The 16434-nt window shown below is 40.8% G+C and overlaps 1 protein-coding gene across 9 annotated transcripts; it reads left to right on the forward strand.

The window, feature by feature from the left end:
- Positions 1-80: 80 nt before the first annotated feature.
- rprd1b (regulation of nuclear pre-mRNA domain containing 1B) lies at positions 81-15980 on the forward strand. 9 transcript variants are annotated; one of them, XM_088608362.1, is made up of 9 exons: positions 81-157; positions 759-970; positions 3639-3768; positions 4484-4677; positions 7177-7230; positions 7997-8118; positions 8765-8891; positions 10292-10467; positions 12474-15980. In XM_088608362.1, exons 2-9 carry the CDS (start codon positions 820-822, stop codon positions 12621-12623), a joined length of 1104 nt encoding a protein of 367 aa, XP_088464488.1. In that variant the 5' UTR covers positions 81-157; positions 759-819; the 3' UTR covers positions 12624-15980. The 9 variants fall into 9 exon arrangements, with proteins under 9 accessions (XP_088464488.1, XP_088464497.1, XP_088464490.1 ...); XM_088608371.1 differs by lacking the exon at positions 81-157 and adding an exon at positions 10791-10848 and having other exon boundaries at positions 165-970; positions 12474-12612; XM_088608364.1 differs by lacking the exon at positions 81-157 and having other exon boundaries at positions 165-970; positions 8000-8118.
- The last annotated feature ends 454 nt before the right edge of the window (positions 15981-16434 follow it).

A 16434-nucleotide genomic window follows, 5' to 3' on the forward strand; every position in this document is an offset into this window, starting at 1 on the left:
CAGTTGTGCTTACTGCCCCAGTCAGTAATATCGAGCAAGTCATATTTTGTTTAAACCAAACCTTTAATGTGGCTAGTTTCTCTCTTACCACGTGTGTGTTTGCTCTATGAACTCTGGGTAAAAGGTCACACGGCCATCTTGTTGGCAACAGATTCAGGTGTTTGTTTTTACTATACAGCAATATTGCTAGAGTTAAGCAACTGTCGCGTTATACTTGGGGAGACAGTAAGAAAGGGGGGAATCCTTAGCCTATTGATAATGGTTTGTTACTGGAAATTTTGCTGAAGCCGAAACGAAGTTCTGAGTTCGGGAGGTCATTTTCTAATTTGTTTTCTAAATTGCACTATAGGCTAGAACCCGTAAAGCTTTCGTTGAGTCGGGGAAAGAGTTGCTGAAGCAAGATAAGAGGGAAAAACAAGTCTGGATGCATGTATAGTGTATTTAGTAACAGTAGTAATTTATGAAAAGTATTGGCTTTTAGCTGTTTCCACTTTTTAAGTCTGTCGATTGTCCGATCAAGGCAGTTACTATTTTGGATGGTAAAGGACAGGAAAGTAACGCTGTAACAGTTTGTCAGTTGAGTTCATGCGGGGGGGGGTGAGTGGGTAATTTCAGTTGGAGTTTTAGGAAAAAAAAGCAAACTAATAGCAACAGTTTGACTTGGGCTACACGGGGAATTTTGCTTTCCCGGGTGTCGGGACTGCGGCTAGTTCTTAATGCCTCTTCCCGGATACTGATGCCAGTGCACTCTCGTGCAGCCGGATAATAAAGTAAGACCAAAACGGCCGAAAAGGGAGTACCAGGTTCTGGAGAGAAGAGATGTCGTCTTTCTCCGAGTCCGCCCTGGAGAAGAAGTTGTCGGAGCTGAGTAACTCGCAGCAGAGCGTGCAGACCCTGTCACTGTGGATAATCCACCACCGAAAGCACTCGCCGCTCATCGTGCGCGTCTGGCACCGGGAGATGAAGAAAGGTACGGGAAAGCCACACTCGTCACACATCGAGGCGCCGTGTTATTGCTGTGTGTGGCGGGCATCTGCTATATGTGTGCGCGTTTCAACCCCGCTTAAACCAAATACACAGCTGACATATTGCCAGTCCTCCGCAGTCCACGGGTGTCGAAAGAGTTAACCGAGGAGCTGCTCCAAACATTGAATTGCGCATCAGAAGTAACGGTCAGGGTCTTTGATTTTCTGAGTCAGATGAAGAAATTGTGACGCAGTTGGGCAAAACTGAAACTCTGTTGTCTCCCGATCTAAACTGAGGAGTTGTTTTACGTGGAACAAATAGGCTGGTTGTGTTAATTTCATACCTAGTTTTACGAATCATCCAGAAGATCTGTACAGCCTAAGTAAAGTTTGTCGTTTGTGAGGGATTGTATATTGGACACTCAGAACCAAATTGAGTTATTCAGAGGTGTTAGAAATATACAGTTACGTGTCGTTGTGAGAATATTCCAATATATTAGGAGATGTAAAAAAAAAACAAAGGTCCGTGTATAAGAATGTTAAAAGAGAGATCAAGGACACGTGATTTTCTTTTACAGGTTTTCTCAGTATACAGATCAATTAATCTTCTCTAGTGGAGTGTTAATCATCTCATTCTAACACCCTCGGCAATGAGTCCGAATATTTGAATACAAAAACCTTTTTGTATCTCTCTGGTTGACTATTTTATCAGATTGAGGGGAGCACTGGACTGCATGCCAAGCTTTCACTCAGGCAACGTGCTTGTTGCATAAGGACAGAAGCAATGTTGAATTCTCCCTCCTGTTTGGCAAATGCAAAGCGTTGTGGTGTTACACTGAATTATGTCCTCCACTTGCTTTCCTGTTTGTATTTTCAACATGGTTTTGGGATGTCTTCAGTGTCTGTATAGGGAATAGGAAGTGTAAACTAGAAAATATTTTCTATGTGCATAGAATAAGTGCAAGTTAAGGACAAAGCACAACACATTTCTTTTTTAAAAATTAAAGTGATTTTCACCTTTCTTTAAAGCCTATCTCATGTGTGCTCCCTTTACTCCTGCTGAAAAACCCTGTCTGTGATGGCTAATATGTAAATATGTATGCAAATGCCTGAGAATGGTTTATGTTGTGATTTATATTGTATATATAGAGTCTTTATTATCCCCAAAGGGTAATTTATTTTACAGCAGAAGACAATGTAAAGAAACCGCACAATTCACATAAACATGAACAGCATCTCCTGAGCAAGGACATAGCTTATGTATGGATGAGAACTTAAACCTGTTTGTTTTTAAACTGGAAAATCTGTCTATTTTCTGAAGTCCTCTAGTATGGAATATGCTTTTCATAACTAATAGAAGTGAGATAGGGCTGAAAGATCAGTGACAGAGACTTTTGGACATAGTTTAACAATACTCCCATAGTTTGTCCCCTGATTCAGATTCCATAAAGAAGATTCTACAAAAAACTGATAAAACATTGTCAATTACAAATTATTACCCCTAAAACGCTTAAGCTTGCTTAAAAAATAGACAAAAAAAATAGACTGTTGCCCTTTTGGAAAATGAGTCAACATTTGCCACTAAATTGAACTTGCAGTCCCCAAATACTTACATTTATCAATCTTTTCCACTGATTCTCCTCTCATGGAAACTAACAATAAGAGTCATCCACAAATGTAATTGTGTGTCCTGAGTGGTTATAACTCTTACAGTCATTTGTATACAGAGCAAAGAGTAAGAGAGACAATACACATCCTTGGGGAAAGACAGTGAAGAATACAGCTTGTTAGACAGAGCATCGTTGACTCTTACCCTCTGAGTTTTCTGTAAGGAAATTGGTAACCCAGCTGACAAGATTAAAATCAAGACCAAAATTAAACAATATCTTAGTTGCAGTCACCAGTGAGGTGAGGCCTACTGGTCTATAATTGAGTGAAATAGAAGATTTGACTTTTGCAACTGAGACCACAGCTAATTCTTTCCAGATTCCAGATTGCTGGTTTAATGACAACTGGAAAATGAAGGAAAAAATGCCCCAGAGGTCTCTCCTTTTCAGTACTCTACCCCCAACAGAAACAGGACCTTGACTCTTCCTCTCCTTAACAATTTATAAACCTTAAAATGATCAATGTAATAACACGATCTGCTGCTACAAACATTGAGTTCACTAGTAAAATCGTGTACATCAAACCAAATATATAAAATTGATTCAGTTCATCACAAAGCTAGTATCTGAATTTCCATCTGTACTAATGCCCCTGCTTTCCTTCCTATGACTTTCCACCATTGACTTGATACACTGCCATGCAGAGTATGAATTACCTTTGCTCATTTCACCCTCATCTTTAACTTGATACCTTAATTTAGCCAATTTAATCTCTCTTTTAATATTCCTTTGACCTTCCCAACTCAAAGCAGCACCCCCTTAGTGAAAATATATGGTGAAAAGCTTTCTGTGAAGCATTATGGAAGGATAGTGTGCAGCAGTTTTTCAGGTTGAATAGTAAGACAAATTCTGCGCACCCATTTTTCTTGCACAGATGGACAGTGATTGTAATCTTTTTGTCCATAAAATTGGATTATGTTAAAATGTTTTTCTGTTTCCTCACTTTGTTTTGTCTTGTGAAATTAATGCATTTTAAGATGACCTATATTTCTCCTCTGATTTGCAGCCAAAAGTAGCAGAAAGCTGACCTTCCTCTATCTGGCTAATGATGTTATCCAGAACAGCAAGAGGAAAGGACCTGAGTTCACGCGCGAATTTGAGACTGTCCTTGTCGACGCCTGCTCCCATGTTGCAAGGTATGCAAGACGTTCTAGCACAGGCCCTCTTTCTGTGCTAATATGAAGGAATTTAGCAAAGCAGCCCTTTTTATCGGTCGTTAATATTGGGGTTGGTATGAATGCATTCTTGACATTCTGGGAAAACTGTAGGTATCCTTCTCCTCCTGAGGTTCTGTAGTATTTTCTGTATCTCTGCGTAAGTGACAAATACAAATGCAGGACTCTTGGATATTTGGTTTGATTCTTCTTTTCACAATAATGTTATCAAAGTATTAAACATCATCATGGATAATTGCAGGTAAAGCCCTGCCTGTGCTTTGAGCAAGAAGGGAGGTACACATATCATAAACATAGTTATACAGTTCATATGGTATGAGTCTTTTGGGGAAAATTGTTGTCTTGCAGCAGCATGTCAAATTAGAGGGACAGGATTGGTAAGTACCCTGTTTCAGCTCTTTCTAGTCAGCTGTTTTTTCCAATGTGCCTGTGTGTGCAGTAGCTATATCTGTCCTCCAGGTTGGCTTCCGATTGGTTTTAACAATAACCAAATTGTGCTTATAGAAGATGAAGCAGAAAATGTATGATATGTTTGTGTCATCTAAGTGTCAGTTGCTCCAATTCAAATGTGTTAACCAAGGACAGGGACTCTGTACTTTTGCAACCATTGCAATATCAGGCACTGGTCTCTTTGGGACGCCCACGGCTGTGCCTGATCCTTTCCTCTCTCTCACAGAGAAGCAGACGATGGCTGCAAGAAGCACCTGGAACGGCTGCTTAACATCTGGCAGGAGCGCAGTGTGTACGGTGCCGACTTCATCCAGCAGCTCAAGCTGGCCATCGAGGACTCCAACAGCCCCAAACACAAAGCTCAGGGTAAGCAGGCCGGAGCCAGACGAGCACAGCAGTCCCAGCCAGGTCCTCTCACAGGTCAGAACCAACTTTTACTCTCGATTGCCACCACTGCCTTTTGCACACCTCGACCTTGTCCTGGGTGATTGCACGACAGAAATGTGCTTTTAAAAGTGCTTAGGCTTTTATGCTTTTAGTAAATGTATATCATATAGTGGTTATTTAAAGTAATTTACATAAGTTCATGTTTACTTTTTAACAATGGGTTCAGTTTTCTTAATGAATAGTTTTTAATTCCTAGTTTATTAGCTGCATTGCATGTCCTGTTCCACTGAACTGAGCCCCTTTTTACTTTTAGGCTTCCAAACAGCGGAAGCTTATTCAAGTTATTAGGCGTTTTTTCTGCTTGCTACTGCAACAGCTTGTATTTGAAAAGCTTCATTCTAGGCAGGTGTACAATTTTCCCACCTTCTCCTCCTGACCTGGTGTGAATGAAACAGTAGTGCAGGATGTGATCCAGGGGGTGATGAATTTCAGTGGTGGATGATACATAAGCAATTAAAACGAGATACGTGGCCTATGTCAACCAAGATGCCAGCCTGACCTGCATCTTTCAAAACCCCTTTACAATCTCCTTATGAACCACTGCTCTAATTGAAGTGAAGTGGCAGTTATAATTTTTTTGTGGTTATAATTTTTAGACCTGTGACAGTTTTTAAGCCATTCTAAGAAATGCTGCTATTTGTGCTGACCTTTCTACCTAAAACTGTATTCCTAATTGATTCCAGACTTGATAGAGATATTTCTGGGACCGTCAGGATGAACATATCTTAAACTGGGGTTCCCACATGAACTAAGATGACTGCCATTTTCTTGTTCTTTGGTGGTGAAAATGTTATGTGATTCACAATCCTAACTTGTTTTGCTTAAAAACTGTTTGGTCATCAGTTTCTTTTTGGTATCATCCTACTGAGCATACCATTAACAACTGACCAGAACACTTGTTCTTGTTAACACTTGTGTTGAACAGAAACTGGGCAGATTTAGTTATTTAGGTTATTAATACCGATAACCACACACACCAAATCTATCTAAGATATAAAGCATATGAAACCGCAAGACGTGATTGAAAGATGTCTCATTGCTCTGTTACTGTGAAAAGCCTATTCATAGCCTGTGGGTATATGGTGATGGCTGATGATTGTGCAGCTAGGAGTCAAGGGGATAATATAACAGGGTTTTCTAAGAGCTATTACCAAAATACTAAACATTTGCTAATATTGTTCTTGTAAGTGTTGATGTTTTGTAATGTTTAGTTAAGTGATTTTCTTTTGCAAGGATTTTCCCTCACTGTAGCAGATAATTAACCTTTTATCTCCCAGCACTCAAGCACCGTATCAGTAAAGATCCTATTTGTTTGCTGAACTGCACAGTTATGTGCACTGGGTAGAAATAAGGGGACTGCCTTTTCTTCACAAATAATTTTACAGTGTCTTTAATTTGGATAAGTTAATGTTTTAAATAAAGAATAGCTGCTAATATTACTTAACTATACAAAGGCATTACTGCCAGGTGGCAAGGGTGCTATTTCCAAATGGACTACTAAAATAATTAGATTTTTACTTGACCAGAATTTTCAGTGATTCATGATTTAACATCTTAATAGAAATACTGTAATTAGATGCTTATTGCTTCAGATTGTTTAATCTGCATATCCATTAAATGCACATCTTTTGTTAAAGAGCCACATTAATGTCATTAGACAACTGTGTCCATGATTCGACAAACAGCAGCTTTGAGGCAGCAGTGTGGAGTAGTGTTCAGGGCTCTGGATTCAAAACTGGAGGTGTGTGGGTTCAAAGTTGTTGCACCCTTTCCCAAGGTACTTGACTCTGATTTGCTTCAGTAAAGTGCCCTGCTATTCAAATGAGCTCAAATGTCAGATTGATTTGAATAAAAGTCAAATTGACAGCAGCACCCCCGGGGTCAGTTGCTGTTGTTTTTGGGTGTACGTAATCTAGCCAGGATATTCGGTTTACTGTGCAACGGCAGCCCTTGAGTGTGCTTGTGGTGTGTGAGCTTGCAGTGTAGCCAGTGATACCAGCACTGATCAATGCTAACTACTGCAGTGCACCGTGGGATGCACTCTGTGCTAAATTGTTGAAGTCTCTAACATACTAGAAGAAACTGCACTGTCGTAAGTTCTCCAGATGCTGTCACAAGAGGGCATAGTGATGTGCTGAGATGATTAGTAATTGCTTCTATGGGATGGTATAAAATGAATTGGAAAAAATGAATGCAACTAGAAGTGGACTTAAGTTCCAACTGTATTCTGCCTTGCGCTCATGGCTTGTCAGGATGACTCTCTGACTCTCCTACAACTCCATATTGGATAAAACAGATAGAAGATGTAACCGTTTCAACTGTAGCCTTCAAAATTGAAGGTGCAGTAGTTCTGATTTTATACTTTGAATTGCACTGACATGTTCTGAAGTGATTCGAAAGTAGAAAATACAATAGAATACAAAATATCACTGACTCCCCCACCCCTCCCCTGTCATCCTGTTTGTGTATCAGCAGTACAGGCAGTAAACAGCCAGCGCAACCAAAACCGGAAGAAGGTTGAAGAAGGTAGGGAAACACACTGTCTGTGTTGTCTAACCCGTTACTTAAAACGGATGTACTGGGCTCAAGGTGGCTTTTTCCTAATAAGACTAACTCAATCACGTGGTTGGAGCTGCTGTTCCGTGCTTCAAATGCACTTAAATCGGTGTCATTTTCACACTTAAACAAATTCATAGTGCAGAACCTGTCTTCTTAAGAGTCTTGTTTAGCGTAAGGCTTCTGCCCAGAATGCAGGATGAAGCCCAGAGGTGGATGAGAGGTGACTTCTGTTCAAGCATCCCAGTGTCCCCTTCCCTCTCTAATTCTCAGTATTTGTTTTGCACTATTGCTCTTTTTTTATTTGGTTATTACTTATGTCTGCCACTGTTTGCTACACTTCGGTAGCAGTTAAAGTGAAATATATTAATCAAAGTGCAACACAGAAGGTGTTTAAACTTTTAGGGTTTTAAACATCCTACTCTACAAAATTTTCCAATTAGCGGGTGTTAGGGTAAAGTAGGGGATCATTTTGAATATTACTGTTTATATACATTGTCTTAAACCTCCTACATTTAGACATTGCATTAGAGACATGTTGAAAAGTTTAATCTTAAAAAAGCTACTTGTTTATGAATTAAGTAGCATTTGACAAGACGCATTATTTTGACAGAAGAATGGTTTATAAGGAAATAAGTATCATTCTGTGTTTGAGTTGACTATGTATCCTGAAAAGTTGAGCTCAGAGTGCTGGCTCGGCTTCAGCCTGCTTTCTTTGTGCTATCTGTGTCTGCAGTAGAGGAGAGAAAAGCCACAAAGCGCACTTATCAGAAAATCCAGGAGGAAGAAGAGGAGGAAGACGATGATTACCGAGGCCATTACTCTCCACAGGAAAATGACACTGCAGGGCCACTGCTGGTACTACTTTTTGCTTTTTACGTTAGAATATCATGGTCACTTTGCCAATTTCACCACCAGGTGTCAGCCAAGGGTCCAGCAGGCATCGATTCTGGAGCTGAGTGAAAGGTTTCTGTGTAGAGCAGAGGTTCCCAGTCCTGGTTCAGAAGGCCCACGCACCTGGTGGTTTTCATTCCAGCTTTCCAGAGTTTAATTACTTAACTGAAACATTAGCTGCTCTAGAAAGTTACTTGACTCCAACATACTGTGAAGTTTGGTGTTTCATGCAGCTTCAATTTTCAATTCAATTCAATGTATTTTATATAGCACCTTTCACAACAGATTTGCCCCCAAGGCACTTAACAGCTCAAATGCAAGTTTTAACATGTTTAAGCCCTGAAAACGATAAAACAGTTCAAATTAGTCCTATTAATTAAGATAACTGTACAGCTGAGAGATCAGATGGAACAAAAACCAGCAGGAATGTGGGACTCAAGGACCAGCATTGGGACTCCAGGTCTAGATTACCAGAAAATATCACTAGCAAATCTATTGGCTAGAGGTGTTGATATTGCAGATTAAATAAGATCTTTTTAACCCCCCATAAGTAATATGATGCATTTTCTCAGTCCGTACTGGCTGCTGATTCCCCTGTCTTCCTGCACAGACAGAGGAGCTGATCAAGGCCCTGCAGGACCTGGAGAACGCGGCCTCTGGGGATGCAGCTGTCCGCCAGAAGATTGCGTCGCTGCCACAGGAGGTGCAGGATGTGTCCCTGCTCGAGAAGATTACAGGTGAGGCTGCAGAGGAAATAAATGTGTGCATTAAAATATTATGCTATTTTAACAAAGAAATGCCCTTTGTGTCTTTTACAGAGCTCTGTTTGTTTCCGTTATCATTTCCTGGTGATGCTTCCTGATTTTAGTATGCAGTTAGACCTTCCCTTGCACTGTTGTTTTGTTGCACAGTCCCATTACTTTTGTACACAGTTGTGAATTTGCTTTTACACAGTATAGCTAGTTGCAACAGTTTCCCTTTCCCATCCCCTCTATCATGCTGCTGTTTATCAACCATAAGTGTCAAGTGAGGCAGAAAGTGCTGGCTTTAGTACAGGGAGAGGAAACATTGGATGGGTTTGCCAAGGATGAATTGTCATAAGTCCTGAATGAGTCGATCTTGTGTGCTATTAAGAGAAATGAGGCAATAGCTGAAGCAAGTTTTGCTCTTAGCAGGTGCAGTTAAAGGTACTGAAGTGTTGTTCTATTCACATGATACTACTATACAAACAATAGAGAAAGCTAAACATGCTGAAGGAGGAACACGCACAGAAGATCTTTCCTTTGGACGGGCCTGTGGTTCCTGAAAGGGTGACGAGATTGTATAATCCCTTAAAAGCTGCTTGACGCAGCCATATCACCCTGCAACTCACAACTGGCAATCCACTGAAGCTAAGCAGGTGTGAGCCTGGTCAGTACCTGGATGGGAGACCTCCTGGGAAAAACTAAGGTTGATACTGGAAGAGGTGTAAGTGGGGCCAGCAGGGGGGTCGCTCACCCTGCGGTCCATTTGGGTCCCTAATGACAGGGACACTATACTGTAAACAGGCACCGTCCTTCGGATGAGACGTAAAACCGAGGGCCTGACTCTCTGTGGTCATTAAAAATCCCAGGGTGTTTTTCGAAAAGAGTAGGGGTGTAACCCCGGCATCCTGGCCAAAATGTCCCATTGGCCCTTACTAATCATTGCCCCTAATAATCCCCCTCTGTGAATTGGCTTCATTACTCTGCTCTCCTCCCCACTGAGAGCTGATGTGTGGGGAGTGTACTGGTTCACTATGGCTGCCGTCGCATCATCCAGGTGGGGCTGCACACTGGTGTGGTGGTGGAGGGGATCCCCATTACCTGTAAAGCGCTTTGAGTGGAGTGTCCAGGAAAGCGCTATATAGGTGTAAGCAATTATTATTATTATTTAAACAGGATGCTGTGTCAGTTTCTGGTGAGAGCTGTGTCACCAAGAAATTTGCTTGTGCAGTCAAGGGTTGGTTTGACAAGCTACATCAGACACCCGTGCTAAAGCAAGCTGCTAGCGGAGAAGCTGATGTTTTGTTGTGACCTTTGGCTGAGGACTTCTGCATTCCTTGTAGAACTGCGTGTGATTTCCCCCCCTTGCTGAAGTGTTTTGTGCCTGTCCCCAGACAAGGAGGCGGCGGAGAAGCTGTCGAAGACGGTGGACGAAGCCTGCCTCCTGCTGGCCGAGTATAACGGGCGGCTGGCGGCCGAGCTGGAGGACCGCCGGCAGCTGGCCCGCATGCTGACCGAGTACATCCACAACCAGAAGGACATCCTCACCGAGCGCGAGAAGAAACTGGAAGTGAGTGACCATCCACTCCTCTCTCCCGTCACAAGTTTTTAGGGTCATTTTCAATTTTTATGGAATATTGGAAAAAGTCTCTTACCCTGCCGCTGAGACCAGTTTCACCTCTGCCCAACCCAGGGGATTTTCTTTTTGTCAATCACATCTGTTCATTTTTAAAACTACTGGAATGTTTTCATAGCTGATGAAAATGAGTTTTCATTTCTTAGCAGATTTCACAGGTGCTCACAGCTCTAGTGCTAAGGGTTACCAGTAAAATATTTACCTTGTGCAGTATTACTTACAATGTTATGTTTACATTTTCAGTGTTTGTTTTACAGGAACATTTTTCCCTTTAAAATGCAATCAGCATTCATCACATCTGGACTAGATCGCATTGTAAGAAAACTTATTCATTGTCCTCTTGAATACAGTTTACCAGTTAAAAAGTGACTTTATCATTATCATTATTAACCAGAATTATTCTCCTCCTTGCTTGGTCATCCATTTTGGGAGGATCTAGGCAAGGTATGGTGGTGCCATAAGCCTTCCAGTTCTTAATGATGGTCTTGATTGTGATTTGACTTTCAGATCGTTTGAACATTTCTTTTTGACTTGGAGGTTGTGTGTTGCTATATGTAAATAAAGGTCAAATACATTTTGATTTAATTTGTCTTGATTTCAGGCTGTTAGGCCACAAAATGTCTTACTTTGGAAAGGGTGTGCATACTTTCTATAAACACTGTATATAAAATGTATGATATTGACAATATGATAAGTGAATATCAGCTGGAAAAGTTTTTGTTAATTGATAGTTGCAGTTCCTTTAGCTGCAAAACAGAAACAGTCAAAGGATGTAACAGGATTAAAAAAACACCTGAAACATAGTAGTGTGGTGTTTACACATTACTGTTTCAGGTATTCAATTTATACATTTTGTGAAATTCTTATATAAGTATCACTGACTGGTAAGTAATCAGAAGCTGTTTTGCAGAATGTTGTGTGACAGAGATGTGGCATATGAAATGGCATTATGGATACAATGTTAGGAGTTCTGCTGGACTCAAGGTTAATTTGTCTCTAGTTTATTACTTTAAGTTAATGACTTTCACATTTGTAGCTAGCACCAAAACAATAAAATTTGTGATTGCCTGTTTCTTAATAGCACTCCTGACTGGTCTGACTGACTTTTGTGTTAAAAGTGAACCAGAGCAAAGTCTGCAAAAAATCAGCATTTGCAATCACTTTAATTAAATAAAGTCTTTGGTCTGTTTTGGATAGAGCCTCATATTTCATAAACACAGATAATATAGAAATTCAGTTCCTAGGAATTTGTAGGGGTATTCCTCTGAAATACTGCACAGGGAGTGTCTTGGGAGTGTCAAGCTTTTCTGTCAAACAAAACTGTTGTGAAAGATGTAAGTTGCCAGGAAATTATGGTTTCCGTCCACCTCTCTGTGAGCCACTCACTATTACTCAGAATATGGACAAGTTGAATATTTGCTCAGCTTTACAGTGATACGTATTATCTTGAATGTCTTTGAGCTGGTGAAATTATCACAGGTTCTTCTGTTATTTATACTTTATTGTGCAATTTTGTGGTGGTGCCAAGTGTTTTGTGAATACCCAGAATCAACTGCTGCTACAGAATCGTGAGAAAATATTTATCCTGCTGAATTCCTGTCCAGTCCTAGCACTCGGGGCACTCGCTCTCAGTCCCTGGTCTTCCTCGGAGGGCTAGCTGGGGCGCTCGCCCAGTGTCCCTGGTCTTCCTCAGAGCGCTCGCTCCCAGTCCCTGGTCTTCCTCAGGGTGCTCGCTGGGGCGAACTCTCCGAGTCCCCGGTCTTCCTCGGAGCGCTCGCTCCCAGTCCCCGGTCTTCCTCAGGGTGCTCGCTGGGGCGAACTCTCCGAGTCCCCGGTCTTCCTCGGGGCGCTCGCTCAGTGTCCCCAGGTCTTCCTCAGGGCGCTCACTCAGTGTCCCCAGGTCTTCCTCGGGGCGCTCATGTGTGCTTCTTGTCTTCCAGGAGTACAAACAGAAGCTGGCCAGGGTCACGCAAGTCCGAAAGGAGCTGAAATCACACATCCAGAGCCTGCCAGACCTCTCACTGCTGCCCAACGTCACGGGAGGCCTGGCGCCACTGCCCTCTGCCGGCGACCTCTTCTCCACGGACTGAGGAAGGCTGTCCGTTCAGGTCCTCTTCCCTCACAGGAACTGCTTCCCTCCCTGAAATGAGCGACATTCAGCTACAACTGACTGGTATCTGAGAAAGAGTGTCCTGAGAACAGCTGCCGACGTCCCTGTCAAGAATAGTGGGGAGAATCGCATTGAGGCTTCAGAAAGTTCCTCTGAGGGAAAGGGGAGCACAGACTCTCAAAGCTATTATTACATGCTTCACCAGCTAAAAAAACTGGAAAAAAATCCGTCAGCAGCCGGGGGAATAATTTTATCTTTTTTATATGAAAATGCTAATAAGATACTTGTGTTTCACCCCACCCCCCAAAAAGGGTAGTAAAGTTTGTCATAAGCTTTCTTAGTTTTGTAGTTTTTTTTATTTATCTGCCAGGTGGTGAGGTGGTTGCTGGTATTTTCAGAGATGTGCTATAAATTAGAGCTCTGACTCTGAAAGCTTTTAAGCTTACTGAAAGGAGTGTGTGAGTCCAGGCTGCTGGGATTTTAGGCTTCCTCTGAGCTAATATTTTATAAAAGCTTTACATGGAGGAAACTTTTGTTCAATTAGCAGCGCTGTGCTTTATTGTAGACCCAGAGTTCCTTAACAGAATGTAAATGACCCTGCTGTATGAGATTTTCATTTTTGCCTTTTCTAACATTCTAGCACGAAACTGAAAGTTCTTCAATTGATAAGCAAAAATATGAAAACTTAGTTGCTGGTAGCACTGCCCTTTTCATAATACATGCTGGGTTATCAGTAAAAGTGCATGATGGACCTGAATGTTTAGATAAAAACCTTTCCCAGTTTACATCCATATAGGTCTCAATGTACAATAATTAGAAAGGTCTGAAAGGTTCAGCTACTGGTTTTGTAAGCAGGGCAGCCATTAAACAGTATCTGGTCTTCAAAGTGTGTCTTTAAAAGAATATAAAAACAAAATCCATTCATCTCTACTTAGCCCCCTGATGTTTGCACAGTATGATACCAGTCTTCACTTGCGCTGTAATTGCTAGAAAGCTTGGCAAGCCTTGTGCTGAGACTATTTTTTAGAGATTTGTTGTTTTGAGAAACTACAGCTGTCTAGTTCATTAGACTAAAAAAGGAAAGGTCTGCTCATTATTTGCAGTGAAAGATCTCTCATATCAATAAGTTCTACTTTAGTTCTTGTGTTTATTAAATGAAACCGTGTCATCTTAACATTGAACTACCAAAAATGATTGTAACAGTAGATTGAAGAGAGAGGATACTTCATTTAGCATGCTGAGAGTTTCTGTAATAAAACAGCTTTTGATTGTCACTTCTGAATGGGTCTCACCCACTTCAGAGGTTTGTTGAGTTTTAAACACTGGCGAATAATAGTTGTCCAGAACAATGGTACCAGACGACTTTTTTATATTCAGGCTGCTGATGTAAAACTTTCCTGCACTGTGGTGGCTTGTATTTCTCATCCCCCCCCCCCAAATTCCAGGTTTTCACAGATGATTTAAAAAAAGAATCAAGCTGAAATGCCTGCTCTAATTAACTTGGCCCAACCACATCCTTGCAGTCCGGCGAATCCTGAGTGTGAGGGATTCTTCGGTAAGTGATTGTTCTGCTTTCGGATGGCGTGTGAGTAATCTTATAAAACTCAACCATGCCTGTTTGCCGAGATAAAGGTTTCCAAACCTAAAATTGCGTCTGGGTGAGCAGTTGACTGTGGACTGTCCACTTTGCTCAGAAAACACCTGGTGCCAGTCAGTCCTCTGTACAGAGCCAGAATACCAATGGCTCACTGCAACATGGGACTTTTCAACACGTGCTGCAAGGTTTGAATGTGTGCTAATGCAATACAGGAGGCATCACGTTAAATTTGATACCTCATTTCTTTTTAAACTTCTGTTTCTAAAGACAAAAGGCATATACGAATTTAAATTCACAAGTGTCTGGTTTTTAAATTTTGGTGATATTTAAATCATTAAAGTGGACTCCATCTTGGTATTTAAAAATGTTCAAATGGCCATTTTTCTTTTTCTTGTGTTCATGGTCATCCCTTTGAATTGATTTACTTTGGATGTTCTGTCCTATGATCCTACGTACAGACTGTACAGGTAGAAGTTTTTTACTATTCACATTACAGCATATTGTTTTATATGTATGTTGCACTTGAACCAGAGATGCCCATAGTAATGGGGAGCCACAGCTGTAGTTGTAAAAAGTAGTTTCAAAGTAGTTGAAAAATAAACTAGGCAACACTGTGAGTGAGGGAGGCCAGTTGTACAGGGATCAGAAAGTTCATGGCAACACTAAAGATAAAACTTAGGTAATTCATCCATTTTTAAAAGCTTCAGTCCCAAAAAAGGAATACAATTTAAGAGTGTGATATTAATTCATTAACAACTACTATGTGTGAACTGAACTGAGGTGGGATGATGAAGATGGATATAGAGTTAGTGGGCGGGGAAGAAGAGGTTGTGAGGTGGGACAATGTATAAAAAATCTCTGACAAGCTAGAGTACTGAACAAAAACAGTACTGGCACTTTAAAATGAATTAACTGAAATAGTGAGGTTGAAATTAATTGGTTGATATGGTAATTAATTCTTACTCAAGTTAGTAGAGGCACTAATAAATGAAAGATCATCATGACTAGGCTTTTCAACCAATGCTCACCATACTATGGTATCTATTGATGTATGCTTTAAGTCTTTAGAACCTGAGTCTCAAGGGTTTTGAATTTTAGAAGAGTATGAAAGAATGAAGCAGCAGAGAATTGAGAATAGATATACTGAGTGAATATCTCAAAATTCAGGCAACAAGGGGATAATTTAATGCAGCTTTATGATGCTCTAGTTTCATGCATGCCACTTAAATGAGAACTGGAATGCTTTACACTTTAAGCACACTAGAGAGCAGTATTTGAACAGCTTATATATTAAGTAAATGCCATTTTGGTAGTTATGTACTAAAACGGGTAGATTTGAGGGCTAATTGTGCTAATGGGGTGATTAATAAATTGAAAAATTAACAACACCCCTATAAAAGCATGTTCAAACACTTTTACATTGGTTTTAAGATATCCCCCTCTATCAAAACTCGACCCTCCTAATTACGTCTGTCAACAACCGTCAATTCAGCTGGTTCACATTGTTCTGTTTATGTTCTTCTCAACCACTCTGGAACTACTACCTTCACAGAGTGAGAAGACTGTGAATATGCGAGTCTAACTCCTGCAAACCTTTGTGTAAAAATGTCTCTGCTTTCTCATGTTTTAAATCCCCTGTCCTCTGGTCTGTTTCTCTCCCAAGTACTGAAGATGTTTATTGTACTCATTTTGACAATGTCCCTGAGGATTTTGAATACTTGAATAAGATCCCCTCATAATTTATTGTGTTTATGTCCAAATATTTGTTTATTTTAAATTGTTAGAATAATACATTCTTTTAAGCCAAATAACGTTTCACAAATCCACATATTAGTTTCTTTAATTTCTGTAGCTCAATCAGGTTCAACCTGATCAACCCGCTGAAGTGATACAAAGCAGTTCTGGGGTGACTGAGCAAATTCCTAATTTACACATACCTTGAGTGGGTGGATGTACCAGCAAAATAAGATTTTTTACTTTTATTAAAGTAATTGCAATGTGAGCAATATGTAGCTGCCTTTTCTGCAGCTGGAAAATCCAGATGTGTCAAGTGAATGTGCAGTATCACCTCTGCTCTGGCCTGATTTCAGCCACTGGCAGCAGTGCCGGATGTTCACACTCTGTTGCTGACAGCACCAGCAGAAGTGAAGAAAGTTTTCTGCTAATGTCTCCAAGAAGTGGCATTCTTGGTTGA

This window comes from Lepisosteus platostomus, chromosome 15 (assembly GCF_059453375.1).
Source record: "Lepisosteus platostomus isolate fLepPlt1 chromosome 15, fLepPlt1.hap1, whole genome shotgun sequence".
Lineage (NCBI taxonomy): Eukaryota > Metazoa > Chordata > Actinopteri > Semionotiformes > Lepisosteidae > Lepisosteus > Lepisosteus platostomus.